Below are 16,269 nucleotides of genomic sequence, written 5' to 3' on the forward strand. Positions count from 1 at the left end.
TTTTTCTTACTAATTGACTCTAATGTGATCTGCTCTATGCAGCCCCACTGCTAGCTGATAAAAAAAAAAAGTAATGAATTTTTGCTTAACTAGCTGATTTAATTAAAATGTTTTATACTGTAATTGTATGGTTTCTATAAATGGAGAGGTAATTTTGTTTAATGAGTTCCTAACCAAACATAACATTCCTGACTGTATGTAGCCAGATTTGATAAAGGTCACAAACGCTGAGATTCCACTGTTTGCTTTTGTAAGTCGTGATGATCAAACAGCTTGATTTGGCACTTGAAATCTCCTGTCGGGATTGGTTCCCTCCACTCCTGTTTATCCCAGAAATTATTAATATAGTTTTAGGAGCAGAGGGGGTTCTTCTCTGTATCTGAACACTGTTCATTATCTTTAAAGTGGAAGTCTACTGCCAAAATCACGTCTCATTGTCAATTAGTGGCTTCTCTGCAAACACATTAATTTAATGCCCCTGCTGAAGAACTGCGCGCATTGGAACATCTTGCTGCTAAAACACTGGTTTTCAGAGCACTTTGACACAAATCATTCATGAATAGCAACTTATGCCGTGATGGTAATGGGACGTGACACGAAGCTATCTTTGATTAAATTTACCACAGCTTACAACTATGAGTAAATAGAGCTAATACAGATAGTCGGAACAGATTTCTGGGAGGTGGGTAAGGAGAAAAACCAATTATGGATTCCTTACCTGAGCGGTTCCTAAGGAATACCTCCACGTAGATTGACTGTAACATAAGAAAGTCTAAAATAAATAGTCTGATCTTTTTAAAACTATTTTTTTGCTGTCTCCAACTTTGGCGAATTCAGCAATGACCTAAATAGAAAAGAATCAATTACCCTAAAATAAATAAATTTGCCTTTTGTTCTGCAACCCTTTCATTATACTGTATGAGAACACAAAATGAAATATCTCTTTTCTGCTAAAAGATCAAAAACTGGGGAAATGGTGCATTTTGGGAAAAAAGGGGCTCATTCGTCCGCCGCTGCCGTCCCCGATGTCAGCAAAATGTTGTCTCCTTAGAACAGAATTCATGCAAATGTTTATTTTGCAGCGCGCTCATGTTCCCTTTGTTAAAGAACTAAGCTATATTTTCATTGTCTTATTTTCTGTTTGGTAAATATCATTTTCTCCTGTCCTTTCCGCAGCTACCATGGAAACAAGCAAAAATGCTTCAGATTAAATATTTTTAAATAGATTTTTTTTTTCCTTGGTAGAAAATGGTACCAATTTTCGAAACGTGTATTGATATAGGAGGTGAAGGAAATATGTTTGAGCAATGGACTAAACGTGGCTTTGTATCCCCTCGTATTGATAAAAAGATATTAAAACCACGTTGGTTCGGTTAAGCCCTAGGAGCAACACTAGAAACAAAGCAAGCCAAGTATTATTTCTTTTCTCAAAAATGTCTAGTGCAAAGTGGTAAAGATCCTGTAAAAATCATAAGCCTGGCATATAAATAAAGCACAGGTTAAATCCTAAATAATTTCGATACTTGGGAAATAAAAGCCTTATTACCTCTCCTCCGATCAGAGGTAGCTTTTATTCCGAGTGCAAGGATAATATATTTTAGTGCAGAATCTAGAGCATTTTGTTTTGCGGGTCAAACTCTATAAAATTAATAATCTCCTAAGACACGCTGCTATTTATATGCAGAGAATGGTGGCTTATTTACCCAAACATTAGAGTGATCCAAAATGTTCAGCTAAGCAGGAACACAAAATATGATATTATATTATGTAAATGGGTTTGTGATACGCTCTGCTGGATAATAACTTCCAGATGTCTCTGTAGCCAGGGGCTGACGGATATCAAAGGCAGGTTGGCTGGGGGGGGGACGTGCCAGCTGGCGTGACTGGCGACTGCTAAGTGTAGTGGAAGGTGAAAGCTGGTATTTCTTCACACTCACTGGTTTTATTTGTGGACTAGTGAAAAGTCAGTGGCTCGCAGCCTTCTCTTCACGAGCAGAGATGGGGCTTGGGGGGCTATAGGGGTCCCACGTGTCCTGTTCTCTCAGTGAATTATTTTCGTGCTCTTGTGTGAGTCAGGGTTGTTCAGTCCGAGTCTCTCCAAGGCTGACAAGCCACAGACCAGCAGTGGCCGGAGCTCATAGATAGCCACTGGCTACGTGGCCGTTCTGCCTTGTCTTTCATTGCCAGCGCTAAAGGCAGACAAGGGATCGCCCTGAGCTCTCAGCGCCGCGGTGTAAGTGGAGTTCGCCAGAGCACCACGCAGCCTCACCAGCTTGGGGTAAGGTTTCCTGATTCTGTTTGGTTTCACAGTCTGACAGTCCCTGGGGGTTTACCTGCGTGTCCTCTCCCCAGTGCAGGTGTGGCGCTCACCATCATTAAAGGCAATGCTAGACTGATAATGACCCCTGTAAGATGCCAGTGAAGTGGCTGACATGGACTTCAAGAAAGCTGGACACCTTCTGGGGAGAGCCTTTGAGAAGAAAGATCTTTGCGCAGTCCTTATAGGCTGGGCCTCCCTCAGCCTTTCTGAAAGCTTGACCTGTCACCTCAGCGAAAGGTTTCCAGTTGACTTCAGCATGTTTTTAATTGACTTTAACTGATAGCCCCAAACCCCCCCCAAAAGAGTGGCAAGGGGAATCGTAGGGTAGATTCTGCCGCACAGGAGTGCAGTTAATCCTCAGCTCATCAGTGTGACTCCCTGATAAAACTCAGAGAGTTTCCTTTATCCTCCCAGCAAATACTGTATTTGTACTTTTCAGAGAAGAAAGCATTTTCTCTTCAGAAGGTGCAGTGGCTGCGTTATGATTTGCCCACGTTGGCGTTGTGCACGCCTGTGTTGCAGTTTTGGGCCACAAGCCCGTTGGAAGAGACACTGGACAACTCAGAGCAAAGCGTTGACCCCAGGTTTGCGGAATGTAGGCTTTAAATAACACAGCTAGCACGGCACGCTTTGCATCGCTTCATTAGCAAGCTCTAAAAAATTCCGCTCTGGTATGAACACTAAGGCATTAGATCATACTGGATCCAAATTCATTGCAAATTTACATCCCGGTATGGTCTTTTCTCCTGTTGTTTTTCTTCATCCCACACTTTGTAATCCATTTTTCTCCTTGAACTTGACGGTTGTCCTGGTTTTCGTCTGTTTTGGTTCAGCTGTATTTCTCTAGCTTATCAATGTCCTAAAGTAACGGACAGGCATAATCGCTAAATTATCTGATTATTTTATATCCTCGTTTAATTGTCTGTCTGTTGCCAGAGACCAGGCTCACACGTTCCATGCTTGGTGTTTGATCCCCTTGTAACGAATTATAAATGTCACCATGTAGTTTTCAGAATGGAGAGTGGATTTAATTTTCCAGTGGGCATGTGTCTCATGCACTGGCCTCTCTGCTTTGCTGCGGACGCCCGTCATCCTTTTGCCATATGTAGGAGGGTGATGGCACCTCACAAAAGCGACGGGAGGGAAACCACCCTAAAGCAGTAGCATTAGAGATGCTCGATTTGATTGTGAGAAGGACTGCAGGCAGGTTGTGTTCTGATGACACTACAAAAGGTAGAGGAATATTTTATCTTTCAAAAATCTCTGCCTGAGATTCTGGAAAGCATATGGCCAGTAAGGCCGCGAGAGAAGGAGCAGTTGTTATCTCAGTGAAAACTGTTATTAAGCAAAAACAGAATTGGAAACTGTATTTTAGAATTAATTTAGTTTGGTGTCACATTCTGCTTTTGAGCTGGACTTCAGATCCTTGCAAACCCGAAAGTACCGGAGAGTTTTCTGGGGCTGGCGGTTAGTCGTTGCTGCTATTCCAGAGATGTTCTCGGATGTTTCAGTTGGAGATCTGAATAGTTCTGGCATTTGTACCCACCAGACTTTGTTACTGCATTTGTCTCACAGCTTTTAAACAGCAGAAAACATGTACAACGTATTTAAACAACACCAGAGAAATTAAGGTCATGAGAATGCATCGTCAACAAATGAAGATAAAAAAGAGCTGTTGTTCAAAAAAAAAATTTGTTGTTGCAAGACGCTTTTGAAATTCTACATACCAAATTCACAGTCATGTTGATGATTTATTCTAATGTAGGAAAACATCATCAAGAGTGACAAGCAAGCTAGTCACTGTCTAGTCACCTGCCAGCAAATATTTCATAAAGACTAAAAAGGCTGGTACTGCCTTGCTGAGCTGACACTAATTATTTCAGTATACACGGAGCTCTGGGATTCGTGTTAATTCTCAAGTCTGTCTTTAGTTCAGACTCATTCCACTGTGTAAACTCAGCAGAGCACAAATTATTTGACCATCCTTTCATAATCTGTCCCCATGCTCACTTGCCAATTATATAAAATGATCCAAATACCTGCTCTCAAAGGATCCCCATTTGGGAATCACAAGCCAATTAAAAAAAAAAAGTGGGTATAGGCACTTTTCTGTAGCTCGTGTCTAGGAGTCCTGTTTCATGTTGACATTCGTTTCTGGGCATCTTCTTTAGATAACATTGTTTTCATCAGTGTTCAGAAAAGACACCTTTCTGGTGATAAAATCCTTTTCAGATTAAAACTATGGGATATAGCACATTGCATCCCGTAGGAAAGAGGAGTTCAACAGCACCTACCAATATCCTGAATATCCTGAGAAAAGTCTTCCGCTGCCGCATCGCGACGCTGTTTCTGTTCGTTACACTCTTGAGAATTTTTAGAACAACATGGAAATATTGAAGAGCGATGGTGCGATCTTGCAGCACCTCGGTGGCGGTGCTTGTTGAAGGTGTATAAAACAACGTCCAGGCAAACACAAACCAGCAGCCACCTCGGTGGCATGAGTTAGTGTGAGAGGGGGTTTGGGAAACGTGGCTACGTGTGTGACTGAAAAAGACCCTTTTATCTGTTCTACAAAAATTCAGCTCTGGAGCTGGCTCATTTTTGAGGTTTGCAGTAGAAATAGCTGCGTTTTTGCACAAACGCTTCCAACCGTTGCACCCAGTGGATGTCTGCGCTCCGCAGGGAGCACAGATCGGAGCCACGATCAAGCTGCACCAGCATCCAGAAGGTCCACACGGCTTTGGAGCCACAGCTCAGTTCCATGGAGTGTTTAGTTTTCATGGGCTGTATAGTTTTGATGCGACTGCCAGCTTCGTTGCGCTTCCAGATCAGGAATTGAAATGTGCTAATAGACAGATTTACATCAAACTATAAAGCCCGGAGTGATGATCCCCACTGAAATCAGTGCCTACAGATAACTGCTAGCAAATTTTTGTAGGATGTTTGCGTTTGTACATTTGGAGTAAGACTAAAAGTGAGAGTGGCTTAAAATTGCAGAAGGCTCAAAAAATACTTTGCTGGGTTTTCCTACATTGTTCTTGGTTTTGGGGACGTAGCTGAAAATGGTAAAATTCAGAGAATAGTATTCCCACTGGATCTGACCTCAAATGAAGAGAATGTGGCTTACAGCCTTTCTGATTTATGAAAGTTTAAACATTTTCTGGTGGAAGACCAGGTCACCATACGGTAAAAAAAGCTTATCTTTGTTAGTTATCTTTTTCTGCAGACTTTCCAGAAGTCATGCCTGGAATCCTAGAAGGCCACAAAGTATTGGGACGGGGTAACCTCTGAGGAGCCTCTCCAAATCTACATTTCATTGATTCATCATTGTGTAAAGAGAAATTTTCTAATGGTGAACACAACTCGCCAACTCCAAACCGTGGTTCCACCATTTCCATTTTAATGCTCCAGCACTTTAATGTGACCAAAACCAAAGTTTGTCATGGGCAGAATCCGTAGTTTAAAACAAAAAAAAAAGTCACAAAGAAGGGTTCAAAAGTGCCCCAAATACTGCAAGTTGTTTGCTGCCCGGGATGTGTTACACTTCCCAGGCTGTGTGGGGAGATGCGTGTTTGGGATTTGTGTTCAAAACCCAGCTCTTATAAAAAGGTCATTCCTCGTGAAGCACTAAGAAGTTGAACTAACTCCCCTTTGCAGCCGAGGAGCTGACTCTCCCGCTGGTCGTGGTTTGTTTGGCTTGGCAGGATGCATCTGCAGAAGCACAGACCGCAGGTTACCGTAACCCTGGGAATGCCAAGGAGCCAGGTAACTTCCGACCATAAAACTGGACCCATGACATGGGCTGTAAAGGAATTGTTTCCTTTCTTTTGTGTTCTGGTAGGTTGCATTTACAAGAAATTTGCAGAAACTTCTTTACCCCCATGTGCCGCTAAAGCTCCCTGCAGCTGGTGTAATGAAGACGATATATTCTGGGAGGCATCTTGATTTGAGAGTGACGGCTCCGTATATTTGTGGAAACAAAGTGGCAGCGGAGTTGCCCGCAAAACATATTGTGTCTTTGTGATACAGAAATATATCATGTTAATAACAATTATTTTCACAGTTACACGTGACCATTTGCGTGCAGGGAAGCGCTGCTGTTGGGGGAGGTCCTAAGAAGCGAGGAAGAAACTAACTGGTTGTGCTTTCTTGTTTCCAAAACAGCCAAAAGGAAGGAAGACGGTGCCCGGGGAACTGGCGCAGCAGCAAAGCGACACGCTGCTCCCGTGGCGCCAGCATCAGAGCGCCAACGGCCTGCGGCGGCAAAAGCGAGACTGGGTCATCCCGCCCATCAACGTGCCCGAAAACTCCAGAGGACCCTTCCCGCAGCAGCTGGTCCGAGTAAGTTAAAAAAGAAATAGAAATAATAATAATGATGATGGTAATCTTGCCGTGGGTCTAGTGAAGCGGTAGGTGTGGTCCAGGCTCATGGCACAGGAGGTCTGGCTCGAAGCACAGGCTCTCTGCTCCTCCTCCCTCATGCAAGAAAAGTTGCCTTTTACACACTGCCGAAACGCGTCTTTTCCAAAGCGTCTTGCCCCAGATTTCCCTCCTCCAGCTGAACGGCAGCCTAATCGCCTCCTTCCAGCCAGTCCCTCAAGAGACGCTGGCATTGCTGCCAAGATGGCACTTTGCCCACGCTCTCATCCAGAAAACGGCTGCAGGTGTAAAGCTGGGCTTGGTGACACCCAGCGACGAGGGGGTGAGCGTCCTTCCCTGCCTTCGCGGAGCCGGAGTGCAGATGCGCGGCGGGGCTGGAGGAGGTTGGCTGCCTGCCGCCGCTGCAGATGGATCCCTCATCCTCTCTGTGTTGCTAGTTTCTTTCCTTACAAGATCAGGTTTACCCATGTGGTTTTCTGCAATGATTACTGGATGACAGGAAGAGAAAAAGAAGGGAAAAGGGGCCTTTGACAGACACATTTGGTTGATACATTAATGCTGTCGATAAGCGTTAGCAAAATACAAACACACGTTGTCGTTGCTCTTGCGGCTGCTGGTTTCAGTTTTTGGAGCGGTAGAAAGATTAGCTGCAAAAAAAAGAATTCCCTGGCAGACTTTTTCAACTCTTCCCTTGGAAGAAAATGGCGACAATTATAAAATTTTAGAAGTTATTTTGAGCACCAGTGGTGTCTCATTGGCATCCCTTCTCAGGAAGTTCACCGAGTCGTCTTGAAACAGTGCCTGGATTCAAATGAGTTGTCCTCATTACCTGTCTCACACTGATTAGCTGACACTCGTCTGCACAGCCCGTGTCTGGGAGGAAGGAAGGAGCTTGATGAGTCCTTTAGAAGTTCAGGTGAACTTTGCAACGACTCACGCAATGACTGAAGGTGCATGTTCCCAACTCACCAAGTATTGGGTAAACCTGGATTGTTGGTGTGCTTTCTTTGTGCAATTAGGGAATAAAAAAGGAGCAGGTGGCAAATGTTTTTACGTCTGTCCTGGAAAAACAGGGCAGGAAGCCAAGGAGTCTGTGTGTGGTCAGCAGTGCTGGGTGCGGAGTGACCCATTAATGTGTTGTCCTACTAAGCCGAAGAAATGTCTGAAGAGGAGAATAACCTGTTGTGTCAAAAATATCTTCCTAAATCAGATTAATAATTTAGATTAATTCTTGATTTCCTGTGAAAAGTAAGCAGAGTGCTTGCAAAATGAACTTACGCCCCATCCCACTCCCTGCTGATTTCTTTTGAGCTTTGACTAGACAGCGAGAGGGCAGCTTGGCACCAGCTTACCATGGCAAATTTGGGGATTTATAAGGACTGAAATCTCGGTGGCACTTTTTCCCCCTACAGTCTGGAGATGAAACGGAAGGACTCAAGGATGCAAAACTCCAGTATTAATGAAAGTGACAAATAATAAATTTTGTATAGGTACAGAAGAATTGATATTCATCACTGAAACTACCAGTAACCTTGGAAAGATAACCTAGCTGATGGAAAAAGAGCTCCCGGATTTTCAGCGATCTATTCCATTGCACCTTTTAAATACAGACGCTAGAGGAAACACTGAAAATGAAGTAAAAAATGGGGTGGAAAGAAAGAAATGGCTTACAAAGGGCTGCTTTCCTTTGCACCTGACGTACAGAAAGTATCATAATGGCAGGGAAGATGGTACAAAGAGTGCAGCTTGATTAAGTGTGAGACCCCTGATGTTTCAAGCTTGGGTTGAGTTTCTGCTCATCTGCAGCGTCTGGCCCCTTTGCTGGCCCTGAACATGAAGCTTGGGTGTTTCCTAGCAGGGGTTACAGCTTCCCCTGTTAGACGTTGCTCTTTAGTTATCCGGAATAGGACAAACCAACATCTTCGAAGACCAGCACTATCTGATTATTTCCATCCGCATAATCTTCAGATCGCCCTGGAGCGTTCTGCTGTCTCCTAGATCTAGGTAGCAGTTTTGATCTGATTTCCCATGCTTTTGCTTACTGGGCGCCGAGTATTTTGTGTCCATCTGCTCACAAACTGGAGCTAGGAGTGCACATGTGAAGTTGCAGCTCAGATGCCATTTGTACGGACAGAAGTCTGTCGCAGTTGTCTCGGCTACTTTATAGAAAGCGCCCAAACCTAACGCTAGTTCCTGGACACTGAACTATTTTTGGTCCAGACAGCCCTGCTGGAGCTTGCATTTTATAGGTATAACTAATGGAAACCAGTCCCTCCATTATGCTGTCTTTGGTTCTGGTTACCTCCAAGGAGAGGAAGGGATGGCATAGAAAATCTGGATATTAAAAAACCAGAAAGCCCTACCAGAAGTACATTTTCGTAGTACCACTTGCTGTTTGCGTTTTTATAGGTCAGACTAATTTGAAATGCATAGGCAAATCTTTCGGGTTCCCTCCTACTCCTGCTTCCTATTGTGAAGGTAAAAATTCCATTATATGGAAGTTGATTAGTTACTTGTCAGTATTTTTAGCGAGGCTGTGCCTGAATGAAGTTTAAATCGTAGCAAAGGTGAATGCAGCTTGATGGGAGCCACGTACCTCGAAATGCAGCCCTATCTGGTTCAGCTGGGATCAACTATAATTCTCTGCTCATTAAACCATTTCATTCTGATAAAATACATTAAATTAAAAAGTTTTTAGAAAAAAAGAAAAAAGGAAGACGTCACGAAATTATCCCTGCCAAAAAAGCCCTCTGTTAATTACAGGGTTTTTTCTTTCAAAGGCACATCCGTGTCTGTTCATATGCATCAGCCACACTCACTAGGAAATGTATTTCAGAAAAATAATATGTAAAAAATAATAATAGGAATTTGTGATTAGTTTTGGCTGTGGAAATAAACATCTGACATGTATAAGCTAAAAATAATTTTTGTTGGTACAAAAAATGTTTTGCAAATTCTGGTTTTGTCTTTGAGCTGAGAAAACAGTTATCAAATTTTATTGATATATGATTATTTATTCTGCAAACATTTATGAAAATCTTGGGTTTGATTTCCTTGTGCTTCACTTCCACCTTTGTATTAGGAATAATATTTTACATGCTGTGAAATATTTTACTGTAGTGAGGATAATTTCCTTACTAATTGTCAGGTACTCTCATTATTGTAACTATGAGGTCCCTAAAAATGCCTATTAAAAATACAAAAACAATATGAAATCCCGCTCCTTCTCCAAGCAAATGACTCATGCAGGCACACTGATCAACTAAGATAATATACTAAATAGTTGCGCCCTTGCTGAGTACCATCTATTTTCTCACTGACTCATCCTTTCTAGCTTCACGTGTAGCTAATTCTTAATTATCTATTATCTAATTATCTATTAACTAATCTTGTATTTCATCCTCTTTTGAACTTCAAAAAGTATCGCAGTCTTGGATCCACATGCAAGTCTCCAGCTTCTTCTAACGGGGATCTCGAGTCAGTTTTCAAGGCTGAAGCATTGGCCTGTCTCACTGGGCTGCATGAAAATCGTTCACTTAAAAGACCAAGTGTCTTGTGCAGGACCCCTTTGGTCATGGGGTGCTTAAATAGCGGGCCCCTCTGTCAACCAGCGCAACCGTATTCACCTTTATGAACGCTACAAACTTCCAACTTTTGTCTCCAGGACCTTTCCAGAGCCCGTATGAGCCCCCTGTCTCCACCTTGATCTGCGTAGGCCCTAATTTTTCCAGCTTGCCTTTATTAAACTTGGAACTGAAAAATGGGGTATTTGTCCATTAGATCTCTTCCGATAAACAACTTGTTCGTCCTCATTACACCAGCATGAAAATCCACTGAGGATGACCGAGACAGGATCTTGGTGCTCTTGCGAGCTGCCTTGATTGCGTGCTACAGGCACAGCATGCTCTCTCGTATGCGAGCGCTGGTAATCTCAGACACAAGAATACTAGAAATAATCTAATGTGTATAACAGGGAGTAAGAGGGAAGGATGCATTTTATGTAAATTTAATCAGAAAGTCCTGAAGTGGCTTGGAAAGTTGGTGGAATATAATATACCTGAAGACTCTCGTGCTCCTTCTTAGTAGAGGTGTCCTTGATTGGTTGGGTTTCGTGCGGCACGGTGCATGGTACTGGGTCAGAGAGCTCTTCTTAGTGCGTGGACTCGTGGGTGGGTTTAGCACGTCTTAAGCTATCCGGTGAAACTGGATACTTACTATGAAAAAAGCTGATAGGACACACGAGCTGCGCAGCCTGTTTGTGTGCCGTGGCCCCTCCTGGTGCAGGAAGTAGGTGCGGGGAAACAGTTCACCAGAAGTCTAAAATCCTGGTGTTGGAGATACACACGAGATGCTGAGCTGTGCAATCCCTGCCGGCTTGGACTATCAGCCCTCAATTTTGCCGTTTCCTCTGCTCGTCATGGCTATTGCCGCATGCGCCTTTGCACTGTGTTAAATAGTTTTACTGTAGGAAATCCCTCATGCCCCCTCTCTCAGCCACGTTGCTTACTGCTGTGAAATTGGCAGTTCAGGATCCATTAACTCCCAGATGCAAGACAGATGGCATCTGTCTGTGGTGAGAGAAGGTTTGTCGAGAAAAGGCCTTGCAAACACTTCCCAAAGGACATCAGACCTTACTTTTCCTGAGAGAGACACGGACAGCCTTGATTACAAACAGGCCTAGATCTTCCCTGCTCTTCATGGGAACAGTTGTTTCTTTTGCCTTACCAACCACAAAAAAACCCCCATAATTGCTAGTTCTGGCTCTCAGTACATCTCCTCTTTGGTACCCCTGTGAGCATCACCAGCTGAAATTCCAAAATTAGGTGATTTGGTCTCTATTGTGACAGTCAGAGAGGAATGAGATGGAGCGAGCCCGGAGGGTGGAGAGGAAACGGGACGTTGTGCGTGCTGAGTTGCTCTGCGGAGGCACAGCCCTTCTTGGAAAGCTGGTTAAAGGATGTAGATTGCAACAGCTCTTGACTGTGATTTCATGCCGCAAACCAGCCTGACACCAAAGGGAGAAAAGATTAGCAGGAAAATGGTTCATTAAGCGTTGGTGCTGCCATGGTCTTGGCGCTGGTATTCATCTGTGCGTGTGTTGCCAAACCAGGACTCGGCACACTGGGAATGAACGGGGAGAGGGAACTAGGACACTCTGCTGCTTTCTTGACACGTCCGTTTGAAATGTCTTACAAACATGCAGTTTAGAGCAGGTTCCTAAACTTATACCACACTGTGTAAATTCCTCACACTACACTCCTTTGTTTGCCCTCTCCCTGGCGTGTGGAGATGTCACTCTCAATCCCCAGCACTTCACAGAAATAGCAGGACGGATCCTGATGTAAACTCATGTGTCCCTGCCAAAGCTGGTGGGGCTGCACCAGCATGTACCGGTTGGGAATCTGGGTCGGAGAAAGCAGATGCCCAGTGCTTTATGGGCTTTACATGCACACACACATACAGCGTTATGGATTGAAAAGTGCAGCTACAGCATAAATGCTCCATTTGAAATTCTCCTACAACAGCATTCAAGCCTATACTGTAATTATACATATTGTATTTCCTTGTATTCAGACCCATGGGGAATTTATATTGTCCTTGCTAAAGCCAGAGGGACTGAAGGAAAGCAGTCATTTAATGATTCAGCTGTCTTGGGCTCTATGATTTAATCAATCATATGAAAGAAATTTTTAGATTCTTTGTGTTTAGAGTTCTCTTGTCTGAGCAGAAAATGTTCCCTTTTTGAATTGCTTTAATAGCTGTATTTATGCAGCTGAAAGTTCCTTAAGAAATGAAAGTAAAATCAAATTGCTGAGAATGCCTAGATAATTTATCGGAGAATATTCAATTAGAATATATTAATATTTTAGATTTCCATCATTAATTTAATATTCAGAGATTTAATTTAGTCGTTGAATTGCTGTAGTGCCATGCGTGGGTAGATTGTTAGGCTGAGTGCTTAAAACACCTGCCACAAATGGGTGAATCTCACTTTGATTCCCGAGAGCACAAACGCCTTTCTACTGACAGAAGTCTTGCAGCAAAAACTCAGACACTAAATCCTGCCTGCGCTCTGCATTTTTCCATAATTGCAGAATGGAATAATACAACCTCCTAGCAGAAATAAATGCAAGAGCTTTATTTATTTATGCATTCAAATCCAGACTGAGGGGGAATTCGGTGCTTCGTGGTTCTGAGTTTGTCGGTGTATTACTGAAGAATTTCATTTTGCCAGCCCTTACCTACTGAAGGAGAACCATCCTAAGCGAGGTTGGGATTTTGAGGTGATTGACACTTTGCAGACAAATATGAAGGGCTCCCATTGCCCACTTCAGCTGAAAATACCGCCCTTGAGATTTTGCCATTTTCCAGGATGCTTTGGGAGTAGTAACATGAGTGGAAAAAAGCCCCACTAAATAATAAAAAACCACGAAATCGCAAAATGTCATGTGACTTGGAAGTGATAAATTTCCATCAAATATAGTCCCAGTTGCATGAAAGAAATGGAACCAATTTTTAATTTCCCACACAACATGAAAAGACATTCGCAGAAGCCGTTGGCAGCAACGAGACTGCTCCCGCTCTGACAAAATTTCAGCAGTCTCAAAATTCATTGATAATATTTCTGATTTTTTTCAGATTTAAGCAGAATCTCAGGATGTTACTTTTTTGCTTTATAGTATGGGTTAAAGTCAGGTCGGGGTCCAGGTGCTGTCATTAGAGGATCAGTGTTTGTGCTTAGCACCTGGTGTCTTAAAACTTATATCCATGCACATGGATAATTACCTACTGCTGGTACAAATCCTGGTCAGATTTGTGCTAATACGTTCCTAGAAAGGAGGGCCATCGTGTAGCTACCAATTTTGCAGGCATGAAAAATGGAGAAGTTATGAAGAACAGAGGACAGCAAAAATCTGGGCTGCAGTGGGTTAAACCGAGAGGGTACCGGGGTAAGAGACCTTTGGTCTGACCTCACGTCCAGTGTTTTAAGCTGGTTTGCAGTCGTTCAGCATCCCCGGGAAGCAATGGGCTGGGATATACTAGCAGGTATCTGTGACCCTACACCAACTGCTACTTGTTAAATAAAAATTGTAAGTTAGAGCCGTACGATCTTTGCTTAGGCATTTTTCCGTACAGGATCTGATCTTTTCAACCTCTTTGTGTAAGCGAGGATTGTCTTTCTTTCACAAATAAGAAACCAAGGCAGAAAAGATGAGTGGCTTTGTTCAAGACCACAGAGCTGTTGCCATGGCCATGAGCAGCGCTCTCCAGTTATCGGCATCTGGGCCTGTCCTTGGGTTATTTGAAGAATCTCATAATGGACTCGGGTGTTATCAAGTATTCAGAAGCCTTTTGCTGATGGTTATATTCCGTCACCTCATTTCATGTCCGAGTGCAGCTGCTGCATCTGTGCATCGGGTCTGCTAACGTACAGGCTTGTTTTTACCGTGATTCGAAGGTCCTTGTCCGCCACCATCCAGGGACCACGCAGCAGCTCCTTTTCTCTGCTGGGTCTCGGGTGATTCCTCCACCACCACCGCCCCCTTCCAGCCCTTGCCTTTTCGCTCCTGCTCCAGGTTCACCTCGGGAGCAGGCAATGTAGGAAGCACAGAAGGATAAGTACCCCTCGCCTTCAACTGTCGTACCAGGCACACTGCAAAATAGTTCATCGATCACTCCAAAGAGTATTTAGCTTAATACCCCATTGCACATATTGCAACATATCATTACATCCCCGTCCTCTCCAGAAAGTGAGATAACTGTAATAGCCGCTCAGTATGGCTGTCATTATGTGCAGAGGCAAAGGCAGGAAGGCATAGTCAGAGCTAATGTACACAGCTCGTGAAAGCTATTGAAAATCTGTAAAGACAGAGAGTACACAAAAACAGTGGGTTAATTTGCTAAGAAAAAAGCTTTGGTTTCGCTCATGCCTTCTCCAAAGAAAAATAGTAATAATGAAAAAAGCTGAGACACGAACAGAGACAAAGAACTTGCAATCTGCCTCTTTGCTGCAGTAGTTCATTATTTAACACTCATCACCCACATTAGTAATAGGTTACTGTGGGATTTGGCTTCCTTGATGAGTTGAAATGGAGTCCTGAAGACAGAGTGCCGCTGTGTGGGTGTGAGTTTGGATTTGCAGAATGATGGTGCAGATATAACCTTGACAGCTAGGCTGTTGCTGAAATTCACTGTATCAGGCTGGAACGAGATAGGAAGCAAAAAACCCATCCACGCTTTTTCTTTCCTTACTGTTGCATATGTTCTTGCTAGTCTGCGCCGCTGAAAAATTAAATTCAGCACCCTGGAATTTTGGATGTCAGCTTTTAAGATTTTAGGGAATTTACTCTTGGGCTAAAATTAAGCCTTCAGTGCTGCAGTTAATTGTTTTATTTATAACAGCTGAGATTTTCAGTGATTAAGGTGTCACCATCTAAATCCTTTCTCCTCTGTCTGTAATGCAGACTGAGGAGAGGCGTAAGCCATGGTTAGATGGTGGGGCAGCAAGCAGGGGGTGCGCAGCAGTTACCACAGTGTCATTAAAGGCCCCATTTCCTTGCAGTTTGTTCTTTCCCATAGCCCTTACCATATTTTTAATAAATATCATATTTTTAATAACATTCATATTTGTTGCTAATTTCCTTAATTTAAAGGACATTTTCCTCCTATCTGAACAGTTAGACAACTAAAAAACAAACAAACAAAACCTTGGATTACATTAAGGGAAACATTTTGCCCAAGGCAGTTTGGGTATCTGCAGATGGTACTGAACATTTTGGCCCTTGTTCAGTTGAGATTTTAAGTACGTGCCTAAATTTGAGCCTTTAAGTAGCTCCAGTGGCTCTTCTGAGTCTACTCAGTGACTGGAGACTGGAAGAGGACAGGAGTAGTGCCTCACTGGATTAAGACCAAGCATTCAGCATTATGCGGTACCAACCTCTTTGGCCATGCTTAGAGTTTTTCTTAGATTCCTGATTTTATTTGCATTTCTCTGCGTGTACTGCAAGCACACAGAGACCACGCTTCCAGACGCGCACACCCCCCCAAGCCTCTGCGTGTGTCACGCAGGCATGTTCCTTCTTCCCTAACAGACTCCAAGCCAGAAGCCTGCCCTGAAAAGCCATCCGGTCGACCTTGGTTTTGTATATTTGACACTAAGTAAAAAGAGCTGAATTTCTCTTGGCTCTGTGAATCAAAAGAGACTCAGGCATCTCCTGAAAGGGCAGGGTGGGCTCCTCCTTTAGGAGGGATGGGGTTTGGCCACAGGTGCGGGAGGTTTTGTCTTCACCCCAGAGAATGAGGTGTGCTGGGCTGCAGCTGCCCCGACTGTGGGCACTCTGTGGAAGAAGCCTCTGGGAAGAGCAGGGGCTGTTCCTGCTTCGTAGAATCATAGAATCGCCTAGGTCGGAAGGGACCTTCATTACGGGTGAGGGAGACGTGCTGGAGAAGGACTTTGAGGTGAGTGACTTCTGGGAGCGTGGCGCCGGGGAAGCAAAGGGAGCTGCTCTGAGCAAAGCTCAAGTGTCCTGCGTGAAAGAGAGCGAGCTAGCAAAAGAGTGGAAATGAGG

At 43.6% G+C, this 16,269-nt stretch overlaps 1 protein-coding gene across 1 annotated transcript in view; it reads left to right on the plus strand.

Annotated features, from left to right (window-relative positions):
• CDH4 (cadherin 4) overlaps positions 1–16,269 on the plus strand; it is a 452,914-nt gene that overhangs the window by 285,674 nt on the left and 150,971 nt on the right. The window contains exon 4 of the mRNA XM_063350195.1: positions 6,485–6,661. Coding sequence (XP_063206265.1) covers positions 6,485–6,661 — 177 coding nt within the window. The remainder of the gene's footprint in view (positions 1–6,484; positions 6,662–16,269) is intronic.

The sequence above is a fragment of the Chroicocephalus ridibundus genome, chromosome 12 (assembly GCF_963924245.1).
Source record: "Chroicocephalus ridibundus chromosome 12, bChrRid1.1, whole genome shotgun sequence".
NCBI classification, from domain to species: Eukaryota; Metazoa; Chordata; class Aves; order Charadriiformes; family Laridae; genus Chroicocephalus; species Chroicocephalus ridibundus.